Genomic DNA, 19306 nt, shown 5'->3' with positions numbered 1-19306 from the left:
CGGTACCATGCGCTCTGTTTACAGTGGATGTATCGCAATGGCGAGGCGCACACAGCCATTAGCCGTGTTCTGTAAATATTCTAGAACACACCGGAGTCCTGGAGCTCTATATCTAAATATTATCATATAGCCTACATAGATATCTATAGCATATAATATATGTTATCACGGCCAAAAGCTGTGTGAGCCGATATTATGAATCTCAAACGACCGCGTTGGGTTCACCGACGTTCCCGGTTCTTCAACGTGCACATCAATGTGAAGTAGACTGAACCGCGACAAGGAGGAGAAAGGGATCGTTGCCGGGCAGCGCTTAGGCACCTCCGCCTCCGGCGGTGGTCCCTCAGCGGGGCTCAAGCGGGAGACATTCACCGCCAACAATCCCTTTCTCCTCCATGTCGTGGTTCATGTTCTTGAGGGAGTCAAAGCCAAAGTTCCTTCCCCCCAATTCATTCTCAACCTTGGCTGAGATAACCCCCACTACGAGTCTCGTTGTAGAAATACCAGAGACGAGAGTCTGACGTGTTATGCGCCATAACACCAAAAGCAGAACGGTTATCCAAATAACAAGGAAGTGTACAACACTTGCGTTACAGTCCTGGAGCTCTATATCTAAATAATATCATATAATACATAGATATCTATATTATATAGTACATATTATCACGGCCAAAAGCTGTGTGCGCCTCCAGACGATATTATGAATCACAAACGACTTTGTCGGGATCTGCGACGTCTCTGGTTCTTCCACTTTCCACTTTCTAAATCAACCTGAAGTCGACTGAACCGCGCGCTGCCTGCTGCCGGCTGCCCGCTGCCGGGCGATGGTGCCTCACGGCAACCGGTGGCATGTCGCAGTTCATGTACTTCAGCGAGTCATAGCCAAAGTTCCTTTCCCCCAATTCCTTCTCAACCATGGCTCAGATAACCCCCACGACTCGTTGTGGAAATACAAGAGACGTCAAAGAACCGACAAGAAACATTTGTTACAGCGTTACAGTGTGTGTATTCACACACACACATGTGGCGCTCGCACGGTCGAGTCTCATTGGCGGGCCAACGTCTCTGGGCGGGCCAGGCAGAGTAAGGGGAGGAGCTTAGATGCTTGGTGACGTCCTAAACACAGACATTCCAAATCAGCGCGCATGAGCCACCGTTTTTTCAAAGGCGAGCAGAACAGCTAGTGCTCGTTTTACACCAAACGCAAGTTTTAGCCACTGGGGGACCATAGGCAGGCTAGGGGAACTCATATTTATGTTAGAAAACCTCATAAAGTGAGATTTTCATGTCATGGGACCTTTAAATCGAATGAGGTCCGGTGACAAAAAAAAACAAAAAAAAAAACAGTCTATTCTGAGATATCAAATAAATGGCTTTCATGTAGCTTGTATTAATATTAATGAATGAATTACTTATTTACACAGAGGGAGAACAGTGCAATTAGAATTTGTTCTTGTTTTTAAGTTTTTTTATGTGTAATGGTATGGTTGCCCACATAAACTAAAATCACACAACAAAAAGAAAAACACTGGTATTGTTGTTTTTTTCCTTTAATTAAAAAAATCGTTAAACATATAAAACGTGTGTAGAATCAGATAGTCATCCTCAAGTCAGAGTGGAATCATAGATCCTTTGCAACATGGTATTGGCCGTTTAACAGTTTTCAGTTGGTGAGGGAAGGCATCCATCCATCATAGATTCTCAACCTATTAGCTAATGGTGAAAAACATAATCCTTGTGTGAACAGGGTTGGGTTTGGTTCTTCAGGGCGAAGTCTCTGTTTGGTGTGTCTTGGTAAATTTACTCTGTAGGAACACCCTCTGCACACAGAGGCCTTCCTTCTTGTTCACGGTCTCTCTGAAGACGTAGTCATTGGCCACAGAGCGGAAGCCCCTCCCTTCAAACAGTTCAGCAAGGAGCTCTGAAGAAGGAAGTGACACATAAGTGTATTTTGTAGTCAGTGGAATGCACTGCACTTGGCTATTGACGTCCCTCCCGTCTGCAATCATAAAACTGACCTTTGGAGAAGAAGAAGGACCTGGTGCCGTCTTGCCGGACATAGAAGTTCTGCCCCAGCTTGTTGGCGGCTTTGAACCTCTGCATGGCGTGGTCGTTGAGTCCGTAGTCCCTGAACAACACACAGCCTCCTGGCTTCAACACCTGAGACACACAAACAGAGGCAAATGTTTCTGTACCATGCCACGCTCACCTTTCATTTCAAAGGAACTACTTTACTATTCAGCCATTCAGACATTAAATCCAAAGTGACTTAAAGTGAATCCAGATATATGTGACTAGGGAGCAGGTGGGGGGTTAGGGGGGGATAGTTAAGTAAGGGTTTCCGCAACAGGTTTTTTAACTGTTTTAAGAACTGGTCAGGCTTAAAAAATGTAGAATCAAATAATGCACAAAATACAAAATAATATATAGCTATTGAAATGTGACATCGAACACGGCATTCCCATTGCTGTCCTCACCCGGAAAATGTTCTCCAGGGACCGCACCATCTTTTCGGGGTGGATGGCCGAAAGGACGAAGATGAGGGTGACCACATCCACACTGGCTGGCGGCACTTCGCCCCGTAGGTCATCTTGGGTGAGGTCACACCGGAAGGCCTTGCAGCGCTCGGGGCAGTACAGGGGGTGTTGCTGCCAACAGACACACAGGCTGAAGTGGATATACTTGCTTTCTACCAAATCTGTCACATCTTCACCTTTGTCTGATGTAAGATTTCAGCTTCTTGCGATCCCTGTAGTCAAATACAGGGATGGCGTTTCATTCATTTGTATATTTTTCATTCAATCTTATGTTCTGTTCCATGTAGGGAGCTAGCCTCGTGAGACCATCTAGATTTTGCGAGATCCATTGTATTTATCGCAGATCAGCCTGGTAACCTGCGATGGAGAAGATTTGAAGCCAATCGCTTTACGACAATCAGCGTTGGTTTTGAGGCGGGTATCGACTGTTCAGTCAACAACATGGCATTGGTGGTAATCTGATTGGTGATAGACAGATGTTTTTTCCAATCAGCTTACCTGTATTTTCGCCCCTTCCCAAAATTTAAAGTGGTATTGAATGTGTTTTATTAAAACACATCCAATACCACTAAATGTCAAGCTGGCACAATTTCGCAAAACCCTAAAAACAGTGGTTACCGATATATTACTCATAGACTACTGTTAGAATTGAACAGCAAAGACAGATGTTAAGTCAACAACAACAGAATTCATTGCAGCAATTAAAGATTCCAAAAAAACATGCGCAGCCAAAATGTACCGATCAAACGCCACGTCACAAGGCATATAATAAAATCTAATGATTCCATTGCTCTTGTGTGGGAGGTCGCTTTCGAGCTGCACCTGCTGTCTCCTTCTGATTTTAATTCAACCACCTTGGTTAATACCAGTGCTGTCAGTTAAACACGTTATTAACGGCGTTAACGCAAACCAATTTTAACTGCGTTAATTATTTTATCGAGCGATTAACACAATTCTTTTATTTAAAAAAAATAATAATAATGTTTTTCTTTGGCTCAAAACAAAGAAGCAGTAGCCTGACTGCTATGTTCAAGGCAGTATGTTGGTATTGTTTAATTGCACTATAGGCTTTTTTTTGTATCGTCCTGTTTTGATCAGTATGCCAATGTTGTTATCGATAAAAAAACATTTGCACAAGGCAAGCCGATGCTCTTCTCCATGTTTATAAGAGCATTAAAATGAGAAAAATTAAGGGGACGAAGAAATCAAGGGATATTTAGCATAGAAAAAACATTTGCAATTAATCGCGATTGCTCGCGATTAATCGTGAGTTAACAATGGCATTAATGCGATTAATATTACATTTTAATCGCTTGTCAGCACTAGTTAATATGTCCTCACATTGATCAATGACAGAAGACCGAATTTCTGCAGCCGTTTTTTGTTGCGATTGTTTGCCATAAAGCACTGTGGGCGCTTTTGTGAGCCTGTGATGGAGTTCACTATTTAATGGACTGTGTCTAGACAGTCACGAACACCCCTTTTTTTAATACATGATTTATTTTTGAGATTTTGAGCATAACAGAATACAGTGCACCTCATACATAAAGTTAAATTGAAACATTCTGTGAAATAAGGTACTAACAAAGAGACAGTTTACCCCCGACTCCCATCCCCCCACCCCCTTCCCTCCCTTACAGAGAAGTATCAATGAAATATGGTATAATGGGCTTTGATACAGGTATTAATGGTAGTGAATTGGCCATGCATGCCTTAACATATACAGAAACATACGTATACAAGTCATGCATGCTCATTTGGTCACAAAGACAAAAAATAAACTAACAGTAACAGCACTAAAATGAAAAAAAATTATAGCATCAATATTTATTTTCAAACAGGGCGAGTAATGGTGAGGGTGGATGTTGGCAGATGTGATGGCTGAGAGGGAGTCAAAGACGCAAGTCCAGAAAGGAGCATGGGTGGGGCAAGACCAGAACATGTGACTGAGATTGGCTGGTCGTTGCCGACATTTGTCACATTTTGGATCAATGTCATGGTAGATATGAGCAAGCTTACTTTTAGACCAGTGACCTCTGTGAACCACTTTAAACTTCAAAACCCCAAGACGAGCACAGATAGACGATGAGTTGACCCACCTCAGGGCATGCTCCCATGCGACTGGACCTATATCTTCCCCAAGCTCCGCAGACCAAGCATTGCGCAAAGCATCAGCGGTTGTCGTCTGACTTTTGAGAGTATTGAGCAGTATTGTAATGGTACCTTTGAGATTGGGGTTAACAACATCAAATATTGTATCAACAAGAGTGGGGGGACGGAGGGCAGGGAAGCCAGGAAAATGATTACGAACAAAACAAGTATCTAAAGAAATAGTGGGCCTCAAATTGAAAGTCTGAGTTAGCTGGTTGAAGGAAGCAAATATGGCACTAATGTAAAGCAGTTTTATTGACACAATCCCTAGGTCTTTCCAAATGAAAGAACCCTTGTCAATAACTGACGGAGTGAACAGAGGGTTAGAATATACTGGGGCCGAGACAGGCATCATCTGCAGCCCAAAGTGCGGCTGAACTGAATCCAGATTTTAAGGCAGTTCTTCACCACAACACTACTGGAGTGCGTGTTTAGCAAAAAAAGTCGGGGGGAGGCACAACAGCGACATCAGAGAAGAGGGACTACATGAGGCTTCCTCAACCTGCAGCCATGATGGAGGTTGGCTGTTGGTGCTTCTCCAATGCAATATTGTTCTAATGTTTGCAGCCCAATAGTAAAGCAAAAAGTTAGGGAGAGTTAGGCCGCCCAACTGTTTAGGTTTTTGTAGTATTTCATTTTTGATCCTAGGGGTGCTTTTGTTCCAAATAAATTGTGAGAGTGAGCTATCAAGAGAATGGGAAAGGTTTTAGGGAGGAAAATAGGTATACATTGGAAGAGATACAAGAACTTGGGCCCCCTGTTGAAGTCCTCTGCCCTACATGAAGCAGTCATCTGCTTGAATGGTACCACCCATACAGATTATGAACAACGCTATATCGATTGTCCCTCGATATATGGTCACAGGCCAAGCAGGTGGGTTGTGTGAACTCGTTTGCAAGGGTCAGAAGATGCGGCGTGGCGGAGTAAAACCGCCTCCAAGCAAAGTACTTCATGTACTTCTCGTTGTTCTTGTCCAACTCGAGCAGGTGTTGGGCCATCGCCCTGGCATCGGGAAAGTCGTTGACATGAATGAAAGAATCCCCCGGAATGACCTCTTCATAATTGTCTCTAGGCATCCCCAAAACGATTGGCACAGTTCCAGAAGACAAGGGTCCGTTCAGCTTCTCTGTCATGTAGTCTTTGTGGGCAGAGTTCTCAAAAGCCAAGTAAAACTTGCAACTCTGTATTGTCGGGTAATAACGTTCCGGTTGCCCCTTACGGTCCTTCTGCGGTCCGGGACAGGCGGCTCATCTCCACCAACACATGTGATCTTTAATCCAATAGGACGATAGTTCTATTTGGATAGTTCAAATCCATCTAACGATGGATTTGTAGTGAAATGACTTGTAAACGTTATTGACCAATCAGCGTATCAATCAAATATTGAACCACGCCGTTGAATACAACAATTCAGCATAAAAAATAATAAAGAGGGTTATAGCTGTACATGCATTAGCAATTGCAGATGTTAACTCGAGACAGCTTATTTGTTTAGACGTCTGCTGCCGCCAGCTGTCAAAGAGAGTCAAAGCCGAAGTTTCTTTCCCCCAATTCTTCTCAACCATGGCAGAGATAACCCCCACTACGAGTCTTAACTTGTTGTGGAAGTACCAGAGACGTCAGACGCAGTCTTTATGATTCATAATATCATTTGAGGTGCACATAGCTTGTGTATACAACATGACACACCAAGAAGCAGTGTATACAACATGAGCCCACCATGTCCGTCCCATATATTGTTCCACATCGGGTTTCTCACAATCCGTCATTTATCTCTAAAAAAAAAGATTCAATGTTTCGGATGTGTAATGTTATATGTGTTGTTATTAGTGGTGGGCATAGATTTTTTTTTTTAATCTAGATTAATTCCAAAATTAATCTAGATTAAAATGGCAAACGGCAAAAAATCTGTTCGTTTACCTTGACAGCGGTCAATTATACTGGCCAATGGTGAATTATCAAATATAATTCACCGCCGGAAGTTGTGAAGTGCCCTTGCAAGTGAACGGAGCATAAACAAAAATAATTGATAGCTGAACGTTGGGAAGGCCCATGCAAGTGAATGGAGCAGAATACAGCATTGAGAAGAGCCGTGTAATAATCCATAATAATGTAAGGTTTAGAAGTTAAATATTTGAAAGTTGTAGAATAAACTAATATAATTTAAATTGGAGTTAATTTGCTAGAAATTTACTTACAATTCAGTCAGTTAATCATTTACATATTTATGTTACACAATTATTACATATTCACATAATTAACACAGTCAGGATATTCTGTTTAATCTGCCTCTCTGATTCCCTCACGTTTACCTCAGTCTAAATTCTAGCTTCTGATTGGTTAGTTCAGTCACGTGATGGGTCCGAACAAGGAAGTGTTTGAAAATAGATTAACGGCGATATTTTTTTTATCGTGTGATAAAAGTTTCGCGTTAACGCAGCCGTTAACGCCGATAACGGCCCACCACTAGTTGTTAAATTTCAAAATGTGTAATCATGGATTATTAATCTAATGTTTAATAAAGGTAATAAGTATAATCTTAAAAATATGTTTTTTCACACTGTCTGAAGTATTTCGTAGCAGGAACCAAACAGGAAACAGATGCTCGCCGCAGTTCGTCATTGGGCTTACCAGGGCGCCTCTGCTGGGTTCACTTTGCATGAATAAATTCTGTACATGTTCAGTGATTTTAAACCAATGTCAATTTTGACCACATAATAGAAGCAATGAACGGAACTACAAATCCGCTTTTGGATAAAGAGGAGCATGTGTTGAAGCTTGGAGAGAGTTTGAGAAGAAGCCCAAATCGTCCTTCCATACAATCAGATATGAGTTTTTAAAAGAGCGCATGAGATGAGGTGATTAATGGCTTGAAGTCCAACTCCACATTTACGAAGTGAATCGTTCCCCTTCCCCTTCCCCCCTGTACCCATCTGGTCTTCTGTGTGAACGCGTAGTTGTACAGGGACATACCCAAATACCCTGCCCCTCCCCTCGATTATCTGTTTTCCTGCAGTGCGTCTCTCCCAATCAATGAGTCTTTGGTTGTACTTCCCCGAGTAGGCCCTGGGCATTTGTGCACAGGGCCCAATTGTCCCAGGATCTACCAATGCTCCTTTCAAAAAGAAAGACATTGTTGGACACGGGGTGGGTCATAGTAATGCTGACATCAAGCCTACTGCTAAAATGTAAACCATCCAGAATTGCGGCATTACAACCCTGGCCCATTGTTTGTCGTACTTTCCAAATAAGCAATCTTCTTTCCACATTGCGTTTGTAGAATGAAAATATTTTTTTGGATCGGAGTGTGCTGTATGCGGCCAGCAATACCTGCTGGGCGGAGTGTCCCCTCTGAGGGACACTCCCACAAAGTAGCCTATGTGGCCACTTTGTGGGGAGGTATCCAGCAATACCTGTTCCGCAGGTATTACTGCCGCTTACATTCCTTCTGCGGACCGGGACAGGTGGCTCATCGCAACCAACACACGTGATCTTTAATCCAAAGAGGTTGATCGTTTTATTTGACGTTGTTTTTAACGATGGATTTGTAGTGAAATGACTTCTAAACGTTATTGACCAATCAGCGTATCAATCAAATATTGCACCATGCCGTGGAATACAAAAATTCAGCAGAAAAATTAATAAAGAGGGTTATAGCTGAATATGTATTTGCAATTGTAGATGTTTACTCGAGGCAGCTTATATGTTTAGACGTCTGCTGCCGCCAGCTGTCTGACAATAGGTTGGCCAACTCTAGAGCTGGACTGGTTTGAGGGGCAAACAAGAAAACTGGGGGCAGGCAACAAAAGGATCAACAACAATAGCCTCATTCTTTTAGGCAGCTTCATCGGGAAGAAAAGGATGTGGGTTCTGAACTCCCTGACTCAAATGACAGAGTAGAGCATTTAAATGTAACTTGTCAACCAAAAATTAATTAAAATTATATATTTACAAATGTCTATTGGGTTGGTGCCGCTTTTATATGTCACATGGAAAAGAGGTGCTGTAGCTTTAAAGTAATGCTGTCTATCCAGTGCACCGTCATTCGTCATTCCTAACTTGTTGTTGGCGGACACATGATCCAGGGAGGACTCGAAAATTATTTTGAGCTTCGATTCGATGTCTGTATAACACTTGTTCAGGTTATGGGAAAATGTTTTCCTGAAAGAAAAATATCCCTGTCTGCACAAAGAAATGCCTCACTGTAAAATCCACAAACAACAGGATAAAGTAGGCTATGATGAGGTCAATCAGTAGCAACACACAAGTTTCAGGCTTTTGGAAACATGAGAACAAAAACTAAGTGGTCAATGAAAAATATTAAAAGGTCACTTTATCCCATACAATTAAAACATAAATGCACTTAAGCGGCGGTGACACATGCTGTTACTTTATGTGGTCGAAAGGCTGAATGAACCTGATCTATTTCGCAAGCTATGAGTGGGGGTAACACATTACCCGGGCCCCACTGGCCTACACTACCATAGGCTCGGGCCTTGTGCTCAAGCACATCCCCATGTTTGGCTGACATGGGATAACATTCTCTAGCCTCAAATGACAGAAGCGGACATTAAGCAAAACAATATTTATGTTAATATATCTCTAGTTCTATGATCGTTGGCGTAGTCGCCTAGACTTCGCCTTATAGACTTCCGCCACTCTTCTTGGCGATGACCGCTGCGAGATATGAGATCCGCCCGGAAGCTCTGGTCAACTGTTTCAACTGTGACCCAACCTGTGGAGGGTGAGCTGCTGCTGCGAACATGAAAGCTGGAGAGCGCAGAACGGCATCTCTCCAAGGAGGCGAGAGCCTCGCTGACATCATGGCCGAGTCAAGGCAAAGTCCCAAGTCGACTAGCTGACGGCTAGGGAGCTGGGAGCTCTTTTCCTAGGTAATGGTGAAACCCAAGGAAGAGAGATGATTTTTCACCGTCATGGTGTCTCTGCTCGCAGCTTCCTTTTGTCTTGGAATAAGAAGGTCTTCGAGGTAAAGGTTGTCGAGGTAAAGCTTGACAGGTGGCGCAGGAAGCAGATCCCGACAGGGCTGACATGGCGTGCTCCACACCGAGGCAACGAAAGCACGCAGAGTGCCCTTCACCTGGATCACACAACCCTAAGAGACAGCATCTCCTCCAGCGATTCCCTAGATGTGCTTTGTCTCCATCACCATTGCCCTTCCTTCTCCATTCATCCAAATCATTCTGCTATTATTGTAGAATGTATGTGAGTGTTTGCTGGGATCACTTGGACGGTAACTCCGGTCAGAGAGTAGACGCATACACAGGGAACAGTTCAGGATGTTTATATCTCTTGCAGACGAATGACATCAATGATGGCTTCAATAAGTAACCAAATGAATGACGGAATGGATGAACAGATGTATGAATGAAAAAGTTGAACATTTTTCAACTTTTTGACTGAGCCATGACTGAGCCGACGGCTCCAACGGAACGGACGGATCCACAATGCATTGCGCGTCCGTCCCCATTGAAAGTCAATGGGGATCAGTCGACGGACGCATGTAGTGGGCATGGGGCGTAACCCTACATGCCCACTAAATGCGTCCGTTGACTGATGTGGGAAGGCGTGGCTGACTGATGGGGGAGTAGTCTTTGCAGAGGCATCCGTCAGCCAATCAAATCGCTTCGCCGGGTTCTTCCCGCTACTTCCTGCTTGTTGCGATGCAAGATGACCCGCTTTCCCGCTTTCCAGTATCGTCAGAGCCCGAGTCGCGTCACAGTGCTTAAATTTGCATACGTGATCTGATTGGATGACGGATCCGTCGCTGCCGAAAAAGTTGAACATTTTTCAACTTTTTTAATGAGCCATGACTGAGCCGACGGCTCCAACGGAACGGACGGATCCACAATGCATTGCGCGTCCGTCCCCATTGAAAGTCAATGGGGATCAGTCGACGGACGCATGTAGTGGGCACGGGGCATAACCCTACATGCCCACTACCTCCGTCAGTCAACGGACGTGGGAAGGCGTGGCTGACTGATGGGGGAGTAGTCTTTGCAGATGCATCCGTCAGCCAATCAAATCGGTTCGCCGGGTTCTTCCCGCTTCTTCCTGCTTGTTGCGAGGCAAGATGACCCGCTTTCCCGCTTTCCAGTATCGTCAGAGCCCGAGTCGCGTCACAGGGCTTAAATTTGCATACGCGATCTGATTGGATGACGGATCCGTCGCTGCCGAAAAAGTTGAAAATTGTTCAACTTTTTGACTGAGCCATGACTGAGCCGACGGCTCCAACGGAACGGACGGATCCACAATGCATTGCGCGTCCGTCCCCATTGAAAGTCAATGGGGATCAGTCGACGGACGCATGTAGTGGGCACGGGGCGTAAGACGCTACGGCGCTACCTGGGCTGCCCAAAGTGCCTGAATAGAAATAACGCTATATACATTATATATATATACGATACGATATTACAAACTAATAGGGAATTTACAACAGCTATCCTTTGTTGCACCCGTCTTCCCCTTCTTCGTTACTGTGGGTTTCTCAAAGTTCTTCCGAGATCCTTCTCAGGTCAGCATGTACTGGCATCCACTCATGACCGTTGTATGCCTTCAGCAACCCGTGTCCTTGGATGCTGCAGGTCTTGTCCATCGGGGCTGCAGGTCCTCCCCGTTTGAATTTTTCTTCTCAAATATACTTCAGACCATTCGAGTAAGAGACAAGAACCCTCTCGGGTGACAGCGAAGGAGAACCAAACCCTCTGACATAGCCTTTAAAAAAGTATTATTTTCGTTGACCTGCCTTTCCCCTCGGAATGCCATTTCAATTCAGCTTCAATAAGCAGAGCACAGCAGGTGTATCGCTTAACCACTTAATTAGCTAAAATGACTTATTAACAAAACATTTTAAACAGGATTTTATGAAAACAACACTTTTCCTTGGATGTGGGGTGTTGCTTTGGGTCGCTGGTGCTTCCACACGCATACAAACAAACATAGACAAACAAATAAGTCTACATGATTTTTTGAGTGAGATGTGCATTTCTGAAAGTATCCCGCCTAGTTACCAAACGACAACATCACTTCTCCTCCATGCTGTGGTTCACACTGACAGCTCATTTGTATGCAATGGACAGCAGCTCAGTTGCATTAAAGCTACAGACACCAGAAACAGCATATTCTGAAGGGACTGAAACAGAGGGGAATAGCGGTAGGCGGGATTTTTCTTCCTCAAAGCTATTTTCAGCAAACAGCTTCAAAAACATGTTGTCTGGAACTCATATACTATGTTTACTTGTTAGGAAAACACCACAATGTGTCTCCTTTAATACAGTTAACATGGGTAACTATCCGCCAATAAGACGTTTTAGATGCAATAGCTGTGTTTGAAATACAGAGGGAGTGATCCATGATACAAGACAGCTAGATGGTTATGTAGCAAAAAAACATGTAATACCTTGACAAAGTCCACAGCTCTCTGTGAGAAGTCACAGGCGTATATAAAGATGTTGCGATCCTCTTCCAGCAGAGGAAAAATGCAGTTTCCTACGCCACAACCAGCCTCCAACAGCACCAGCCTTTGAGACTCAAACTGAAAAAATAAAAAGAATAAAACGACATATAAAACTCGCTTTGACTTGTTTGTGAATCACCAAATCCATATAGGCTACTTCATCCATTAATACCTGTCTGCACGACTTCAGTTCTTCAAACTCCCGCGTAGTCCAATGTCTGTCCTTGAAGAAATTAGTAGTGTTTCTTTTATAGAATAAGTCCCAGTTTTTCTGTGCTTCCTTTTCTAATTTCATCTGCTTGAATTCTGAGACCAGAGTCTTGTCAATGGGGAGCTTATGCGACTCTGCTTGGCTCAGGGACATGTCTAAGTTGCTGTTGATCTCATCCTGGGGTTTATCGCAAATAGACTGTTCTTCAGTGGATACATGATCGCTTGTAAAACACTTTATTTCCGATTCCATGTTGGATAGTTCGTTTTTTTAACGCCTGACACTGTATCAATCAGTGGTCAGACTCAGCACCAAAAGCAGTGTATACAACATGAGCCCACCGTGTCCGTCCCATATATTCTTCCGCGTCGGGTTTCTCACAATCCGTCTAGTTCATCTATCTCTAAAAAATAATCTATGTTTCGGATGTGTAATGTAATATGTGTTGTTATATTTAAAAATGTGTAATCATGGATTATTAATCTAATGTTTAATAAAGGTAATAAATATCATCTTAAAACGATGTTTTCGCACACTGTCGGAAGTATTTCGTAGCAGGAACCAAACAGGAAACAGATGCTCGCCGCAGTTCGTCATTGGGCTTACCAGGGCGCCTCTGCTGGGTTCACTTTGCATAAACAAATTCTGTACATGTTCAGTGATTTTAAACCAATGTCAATTTTGACCATATAATAGAAGCAATGAACGGAACTACAAATCCGCTTTTGGATAAAGAGGAGCATGTGTTGAAGCTTGGAGAGAGCTTTGAGAAGAAGCCCAAATCGTCCTTCCATACAATCAGATGTGAGTTTTTAAAAGAGCGTATGAGATGAAGGGATTAATGGCTTGAAGTCCAACTTCCACATTTACGAAGTGAATCGTTTGGTGGCGTTTTTACGTGACCTTTACATTTGTTAAAGTCAGACAATTAAACATCATCTTAAGGCTGCCATTTGCCTTCCGTCCTGTACCCATCTGGTCTGCTGGGTGAACGCGTACAGGGACATACCCAAATATGCATGCCCCTCCCCTCGATTATCTGTTTTCCTGCGAACGTCTCTCCCAATCAATTAGTCTTTGGTTGTACTTCCCCGAGTAGTGCATTGCTACAAGGGTCGTTTTCAGCACAGTATTGGCCCTGGGCATTTTTGCACTGGGCCCAATTGTCCCATGATCTACCAATGCTCCTATCAAAAATTAAGACATTGTTGTGCACGGGGTGGGTCATAGTAATGCTGACATCAAGCCTACTGCTAAAATGTAAACCATCAAGAATTGCGGCATTACACAACCCATGCCAATTGTTTGTCCTACTTTCCAAATAAGCAATCTTCTTTCTACACATTGCGTTTGCAGAAGGAAAATTTTTTTTTCACTTGGGTTGACTGTTTTTTGCGTAATAGAAAATTAATATCATGAAAAAACAAATCTCTTGTGTAGAGTCTGTCATATGGTTACAGGTTTTCTGCATTTATAACTGTGCACGGAATTAGTACTCTGAAGGGGGAAGAAAAAGCGGACATGACATGCACTTTTCCCCACACCTGTGTGTAGCAACAGTTTAGAGGCCTGTTTTGATGCTTTTGTGTACTACAGACGATTTCAAACCAGCTTCTATCGACACCAGCTGCGAGGGAGAATTGCAGGTCGGAAAGGGGGATGAAGTTACCATAACGTTGCCACATATTCCAGTAAGAACATCCTCTTTTTCTTTATTTGACACAACCCTCTAAACAACTAAATTCAATGTCACAAACTACAAACCCATTGCAAACCTATAACAAGCATGCATCACATTATGTTATACGTTGGCTGTAATTTCTCATTTTGAAAGAAAAAAAGTAAAACATGCAGCATCCCATCTAGGGATGAAACATCTGTCTTTGATACTCGGTAATGGGCAACAAATTATGTATCATACTTCACCTAAGGGCTCCACACCCCCCATGACGGTGTTCAAAGGGAACAAGCGGCCCTACCAGAAGGACTGTGTCCTCATCATCAACCACGACACGGGGGAGTTTGTGCTGGAGAAGCTCATCAGTAGCATCCAGGTCAAGAAAACCAGGTGAGCGGGCAGATAGCCCCCATGGGGAATACAAAGGTAAGATGAACTTGTAGCCATTTGGGAACTCCTGTTTGTTTCTAATCCACAAAGGCTAAGACATGATTAGCAAATGGCACGTACACGTTGGAACTCACCAGAGAGTTCCAACGTTAGAACTCACCAGATAGCTCCCTCCACTGATTGTCAAATATCCTAAACACTTACATACAGCTTTGGGGGTTTGTGACACATGTAAGCAGTGGAGGAATCTCTTTACCATGGCGCTTTACATGGGTGTCTGTCTGGCTGTGTGTGGTGGTTTTAGGGCAGAGGGCAGCAGTAAGATACAGGCCCGTATTGAGCAGCAGTCGGTGCGGTCCAACCAGCCCAGCTCCCAGTTCCGGGCCCCCACCAAGCCTGGGGCTGGAGTTAAGACCTCCCCCTCCCCCTCTAAGGACAACCCCTCTCCAGAGCCCCAGCTGGATGACATCAAGAGAGGTGAGGGCCCTCGGCCAAAGGCATCGTCAATGTTAAAGGTCCCTTATTTCTCCACCGGGCGTGCGGCTGATAAGTCATTGCAAGCCATCACGCAAAACCTATCCACTGCGGACATCACAAGCAGGATTGTCCACCAAGATGTATGGTGGCTAGCTGCACTCCAGCCTACCAGCTGGTGGCAGCCCGGAGTTGGGGAAACCCTGTGATCAAGTAGGGGCTCTTTGATGACACTCTAGGTAGGGCTGGACAATATGGCCCAATTTGATATCAGCATATACTTTTTCATGGCAGAATATATCGGGATTATTATCAATATTGATTTATTGTCCACCCCTTACTCTTGTGAAATGTTGTCCCTGTTGGTTAATCAATAACTATCAAGATCATTGATGCCGGAGCGATGGATTACCCTGCCTCGGTTTTGGGTTAAAAGTTGGTTCTGATGCTGGCTCTGTCTCTCCCTCCCTCCCTGTCCCTGACTGGGCCCCGCTATGGGCAGAGCTGCGTGCGGAGGTGGAGGTCATCGAGCAAATGAGCAGCAGTGGCAGCAGTTCCTCGTCGGACTCGGCCAGCGGCGACGACAGCTCCAGCAGTGACGGTGAACACGACACACAACCTCCGTCCGCGCCATTACCACAGCCACCGCCCCACCCCCACGCCTCCCCCAACCCAAACCCGCTGGCCAACGGGGCCCCTGACCGGCAGCAGGGCACCAACCAGCTCATGAGCACACTCCGTGAGTCCGATATGGAGGGCGGGCTGTGGGTACTTTGTATTACCTGATGTGAAACAAGATGGGAGTATTGGGTTTCTCGGGGGATGTGCTTTACGGAGTAAGAAAGTGCTTCCATAACTTATGAAAAACTAACTGAGAGATTTGTGACGTCTTCAAATGCATTCTGTTTCGTGTCTTTGCAGGAAATGATCTGCAGCTCAGTGAATCAGGCAGCGACAGCGATGATGATTGAAGTTATAGCCCCGCCCCCACCTTATCTCTTTTCAACTGTAACGCCAGTTCCATTATTCCAATGCTGTGGTAACAGACTTTTATTTTATTTAGTATTCCCCTCAAAGCTGGCCTACTTGGATATTTTACAGTGTATTTTTTACTACATGTATATTTTTTGCTTTGTATGAAAGAGAAAAGACAGTCCAGAAGATTATCATTTTAAGGTTTTTAAGTGTGCCCTTTGTGGCCCCCTACCTCCCTCTGATCCAGAGAACCTCAAAGGTGTAATACTAATTATGCCTTCAGTTGATAGGAAATGTCTAGGCATAGCACACTTAAATGTATTGCTGTGACGAAGATGCTCTGTAACAGGAGTTCATTTTATAAAGGGGCATGCAAAAATCGAGCCTTCTGCCATTTGGAAATTGATCACATTTTCAAATGTAGAAAATGTCCATTTGAAAATATTACAAACCAGCGAAAAACACAGAAAATAGGCTTTAGAGACGACCTGAACCTAAAAGAGAGAGATTAGAATCGCTGAACAACACCTAATACGTATGAATCGGTCTCTGAAATGAATGTTTCCACGGTGGACATCTGAGCTCTGTGATCGCCCCCTCCTGAAGCCTGTCCCAGCCCACTCTGAAGCACTTTCCATTTGTTTTCCCCTTTTGTACTTTCAACCACCAAGGAAGCTATAAACTATGCTAGGCCTGAAATAGCGACACGACCCTCTGCCATACCAAACAACAAGAGCCACCCTGGTGGTAGAATTGGTTTCAAAGCATGTTCAACAAGTATTCTTTCTGTTTGTCTCGGTACGACTAATGTTCTGCCTGTAAGTGTTGTTTGTTATAGGTTTTCTATGACGTAAAATGTCCACTTATATATCTGGAGTTCCGTAACAAAACGCAGTGTTCGTTTATTAGGTCATCGTTGAATTCAGAGTGAATGAAGTGATTCTCCCTTTGGCTCTTAACCAAACTGAGTTTGTTCATCCACCGAGCTGAGTGAAACAGTACACACACACACACACACACACACACACACACACACACACACACACACACACACACACACACACACACACACACACACACATCCGTCCTCCACCAGTCTAAATCCTTCTGTCCATTTAAATCTCACAACAGTAATGTTTTTTTCATGGCAAGCGAAGAACAATGTAAGAGAAGGAGTCTAAAGTATTCAGGTTCAGAAAACATATATGTAACGATGAACAGATATTAACAATCAAACTACGGCACATAAAGCAAGTATGAGCTACCTAAACTAACAAACCGGTATTGTCTTTCAATGGTCGTCTCATTCTTACAATCTTCAACTTGGATTGGGACTCAAATTTAGTTCTTTCAAAAGTAAATTCAACTGGAAAGCTGCAGGTAGCCAGTCATGATTTAGACTTTAGCTTTTTTTACACCTTGTAACTAAGTTAACATGCAGACACTTTACTGTCCCTTACTGTTTGTCTGTGATTTCAAAACATTGTTTGTTGACCTCTTGTATTGTGAATTATACTTGATGTTTTTTTTATTCGTAACTTGTTTGTAAGATAGAATTTTTTGAATTGTATTAAGAGTTTGCATCAATTTCAATAATGTGTTGTGTCTGTTAGGTGTACGGGCAGTCTTGCACCGTCTTGTCTGCTGGAAGCTGCACAGTACAACCACTGCCCTCTGGTGGTAGACTGTCGGAACTGCAAAACATTTCATAAGCCAAGGGAGTTTAAATGCTTCGATAATTAATTCAGTTGAAGGTGATTGGCAAGAATAATAACGACAGATGATCTCATGATGTGATAACAAATTTAAAATCTGGACTGACATACAAGCCTACAGCAAGTTTATAATTTGATTCCCAGACAAATCGTAATTATTCTGATTAAAATAGCAATCAATAAAATCCTTTCAGATTTCCAAAAATGACTGACCCAAATCTTATTTTTATATATACAGGGGCTTAGAATGGTGAATATTTGGGTTTAAATAAAAAAGTAGCTTACACAGACAAAAAAAAACGAAAAAAGGAGACAACAAAGTGTAGGAAGACAGAACGGTGATATTCGATGAATGGTTATATCGTTGGTCTTAAATAAGAATAGCTTGAAATCAAGTGACGCGGGTGCCTGGAGGAGCACGCTCCAATTACCAATGATAGCAAACACCCTGGACACTGAGTACGCCGCCACCACCAACTCACAGTTTTACACATTTCTCTTCAAACGGTCAACACAAAAAACGAGAAATACATAAATAAGCATTTTTTTCCCTTTAAATCATTTATAGCACAATTTATATTTATGATTCTGAAATTCTTGATTGAATCTAAATTAACAAAGTCAACAAACAAAATAATTATAACAAAAATAATACAAAAACGGCTGACTGGCTTTGATATAAATCTGGTTGATGTGCGGTATTGAAACGAGACCCCGATGGAGGGGGCGTCCGAATGCGTCGCACTTTGGAACCCCTGCGGTGCAACGTGGTCGCCTGTTTCAGTGTCCATCCATGATGACTGAATGAGCGGTAAGGCAGCCCTGCTGGCTCACAGCAAAGAGTCCACCGGGCACAGCTCTCTTCCTGAGGGTTTATGGCAGCTTGCTTTCCCCGTCGGCGTCCCGTTCTCCGGTCATCACGCAAGGGACCCTGAGTTTTATATTTATCTTTCTTTCTTGTCGGAAGCTTTCCGTCTCGATACACGTTACAGGACAGCGAAGTGACAACCCTCCGTCGCGAGTCGCGACTACCACCGGCAATGGCGCACGAGTTGCCCCCTTGTGTTTGTGTCATCGCAGTACAAGTGGTGCTGGGGGGGGGGGGTCAATTTCTCCCTAGTCTCTCCACAGCATCTCTCTCCACAGTCTCTATCCATGATAGCACCATGAACCATCCTCCACCCGCCTAAATTCTATAACGGTCATATTTGTTAATATTTTGAGGGGTTTATTTAAGATGTTATGGGATAGGCTACTGACCGCGCCTGCCGTTGTTGGCGCCAATTTAATTTTAGACCACGCCGTTCTAATTTCTGACCAATCAAAGCATATGATTCCTGATTGATTCTTCGATCCCACCTCATCTGTGAATCCAAGGTATGTAAAATGGCAAGGAAATGAAAAAAAAAAAAAAAGCGAAGGCAAGAAAGGAGCAAAGAGAACGGGAGTTTATTTTAAAAAGACTAAAACGAATTATTTCAATTTCGTAGCAGCACAAACAATCCCCAACATAGCATTTGGAATAATTTAATGAGCTTCAACTATAGTTTGCACCTTGTCTGACCATCATCCGTCCGTTCAGCACACCAACGGTAACCACATGTTGTTGGTAAGATGTCCATCTCCATGCCAACTAAAACTACCTTCCCGTCAGCAGCTTTTAACTGCCGAGATCTATTAATAATAATAATAATAATACAT

At 43.5% G+C, this 19306-nt stretch overlaps 2 protein-coding genes across 3 annotated transcripts; one reads left to right on the top strand and one right to left on the bottom strand.

The window, feature by feature from the left end:
- Positions 1-1517: 1517 nt before the first annotated feature.
- LOC130392014 (tRNA N(3)-methylcytidine methyltransferase METTL6-like) lies at positions 1518-13446 on the bottom strand. Its single transcript, XM_056602408.1, has 5 exons — positions 12335-13446; positions 12106-12240; positions 2478-2648; positions 2019-2160; positions 1518-1921 (listed from the first exon to the last, which is right to left on the bottom strand). The coding sequence occupies exons 1-5, from the start codon at positions 12623-12625 to the stop codon at positions 1764-1766; spliced, it is 897 nt and encodes a 298-aa protein (XP_056458383.1). The 5' UTR covers positions 12626-13446; the 3' UTR covers positions 1518-1763.
- Positions 12829-19099, top strand: LOC130392016 (ELL-associated factor 1-like). 2 transcript variants are annotated; one of them, XM_056602409.1, is made up of 6 exons: positions 12829-13177; positions 13970-14064; positions 14305-14441; positions 14746-14918; positions 15418-15654; positions 15837-19099. In XM_056602409.1, exons 1-6 carry the CDS (start codon positions 13075-13077, stop codon positions 15884-15886), a joined length of 795 nt encoding a protein of 264 aa, XP_056458384.1. In that variant the 5' UTR covers positions 12829-13074; the 3' UTR covers positions 15887-19099. The 2 variants fall into 2 exon arrangements, with proteins under 2 accessions (XP_056458384.1, XP_056458385.1); XM_056602410.1 differs by having other exon boundaries at positions 12831-13177; positions 15418-15516.
- Positions 19100-19306: the final 207 nt, after the last annotated feature.

The sequence above is a fragment of the Gadus chalcogrammus genome, chromosome 11 (genome assembly GCF_026213295.1).
Source record: "Gadus chalcogrammus isolate NIFS_2021 chromosome 11, NIFS_Gcha_1.0, whole genome shotgun sequence".
NCBI lineage: Eukaryota > Metazoa > Chordata > Actinopteri > Gadiformes > Gadidae > Gadus > Gadus chalcogrammus.
The sequence above is the reverse complement of the archived record's forward strand: the minus strand, read 5'-3'. Positions and strand labels throughout refer to the sequence as shown.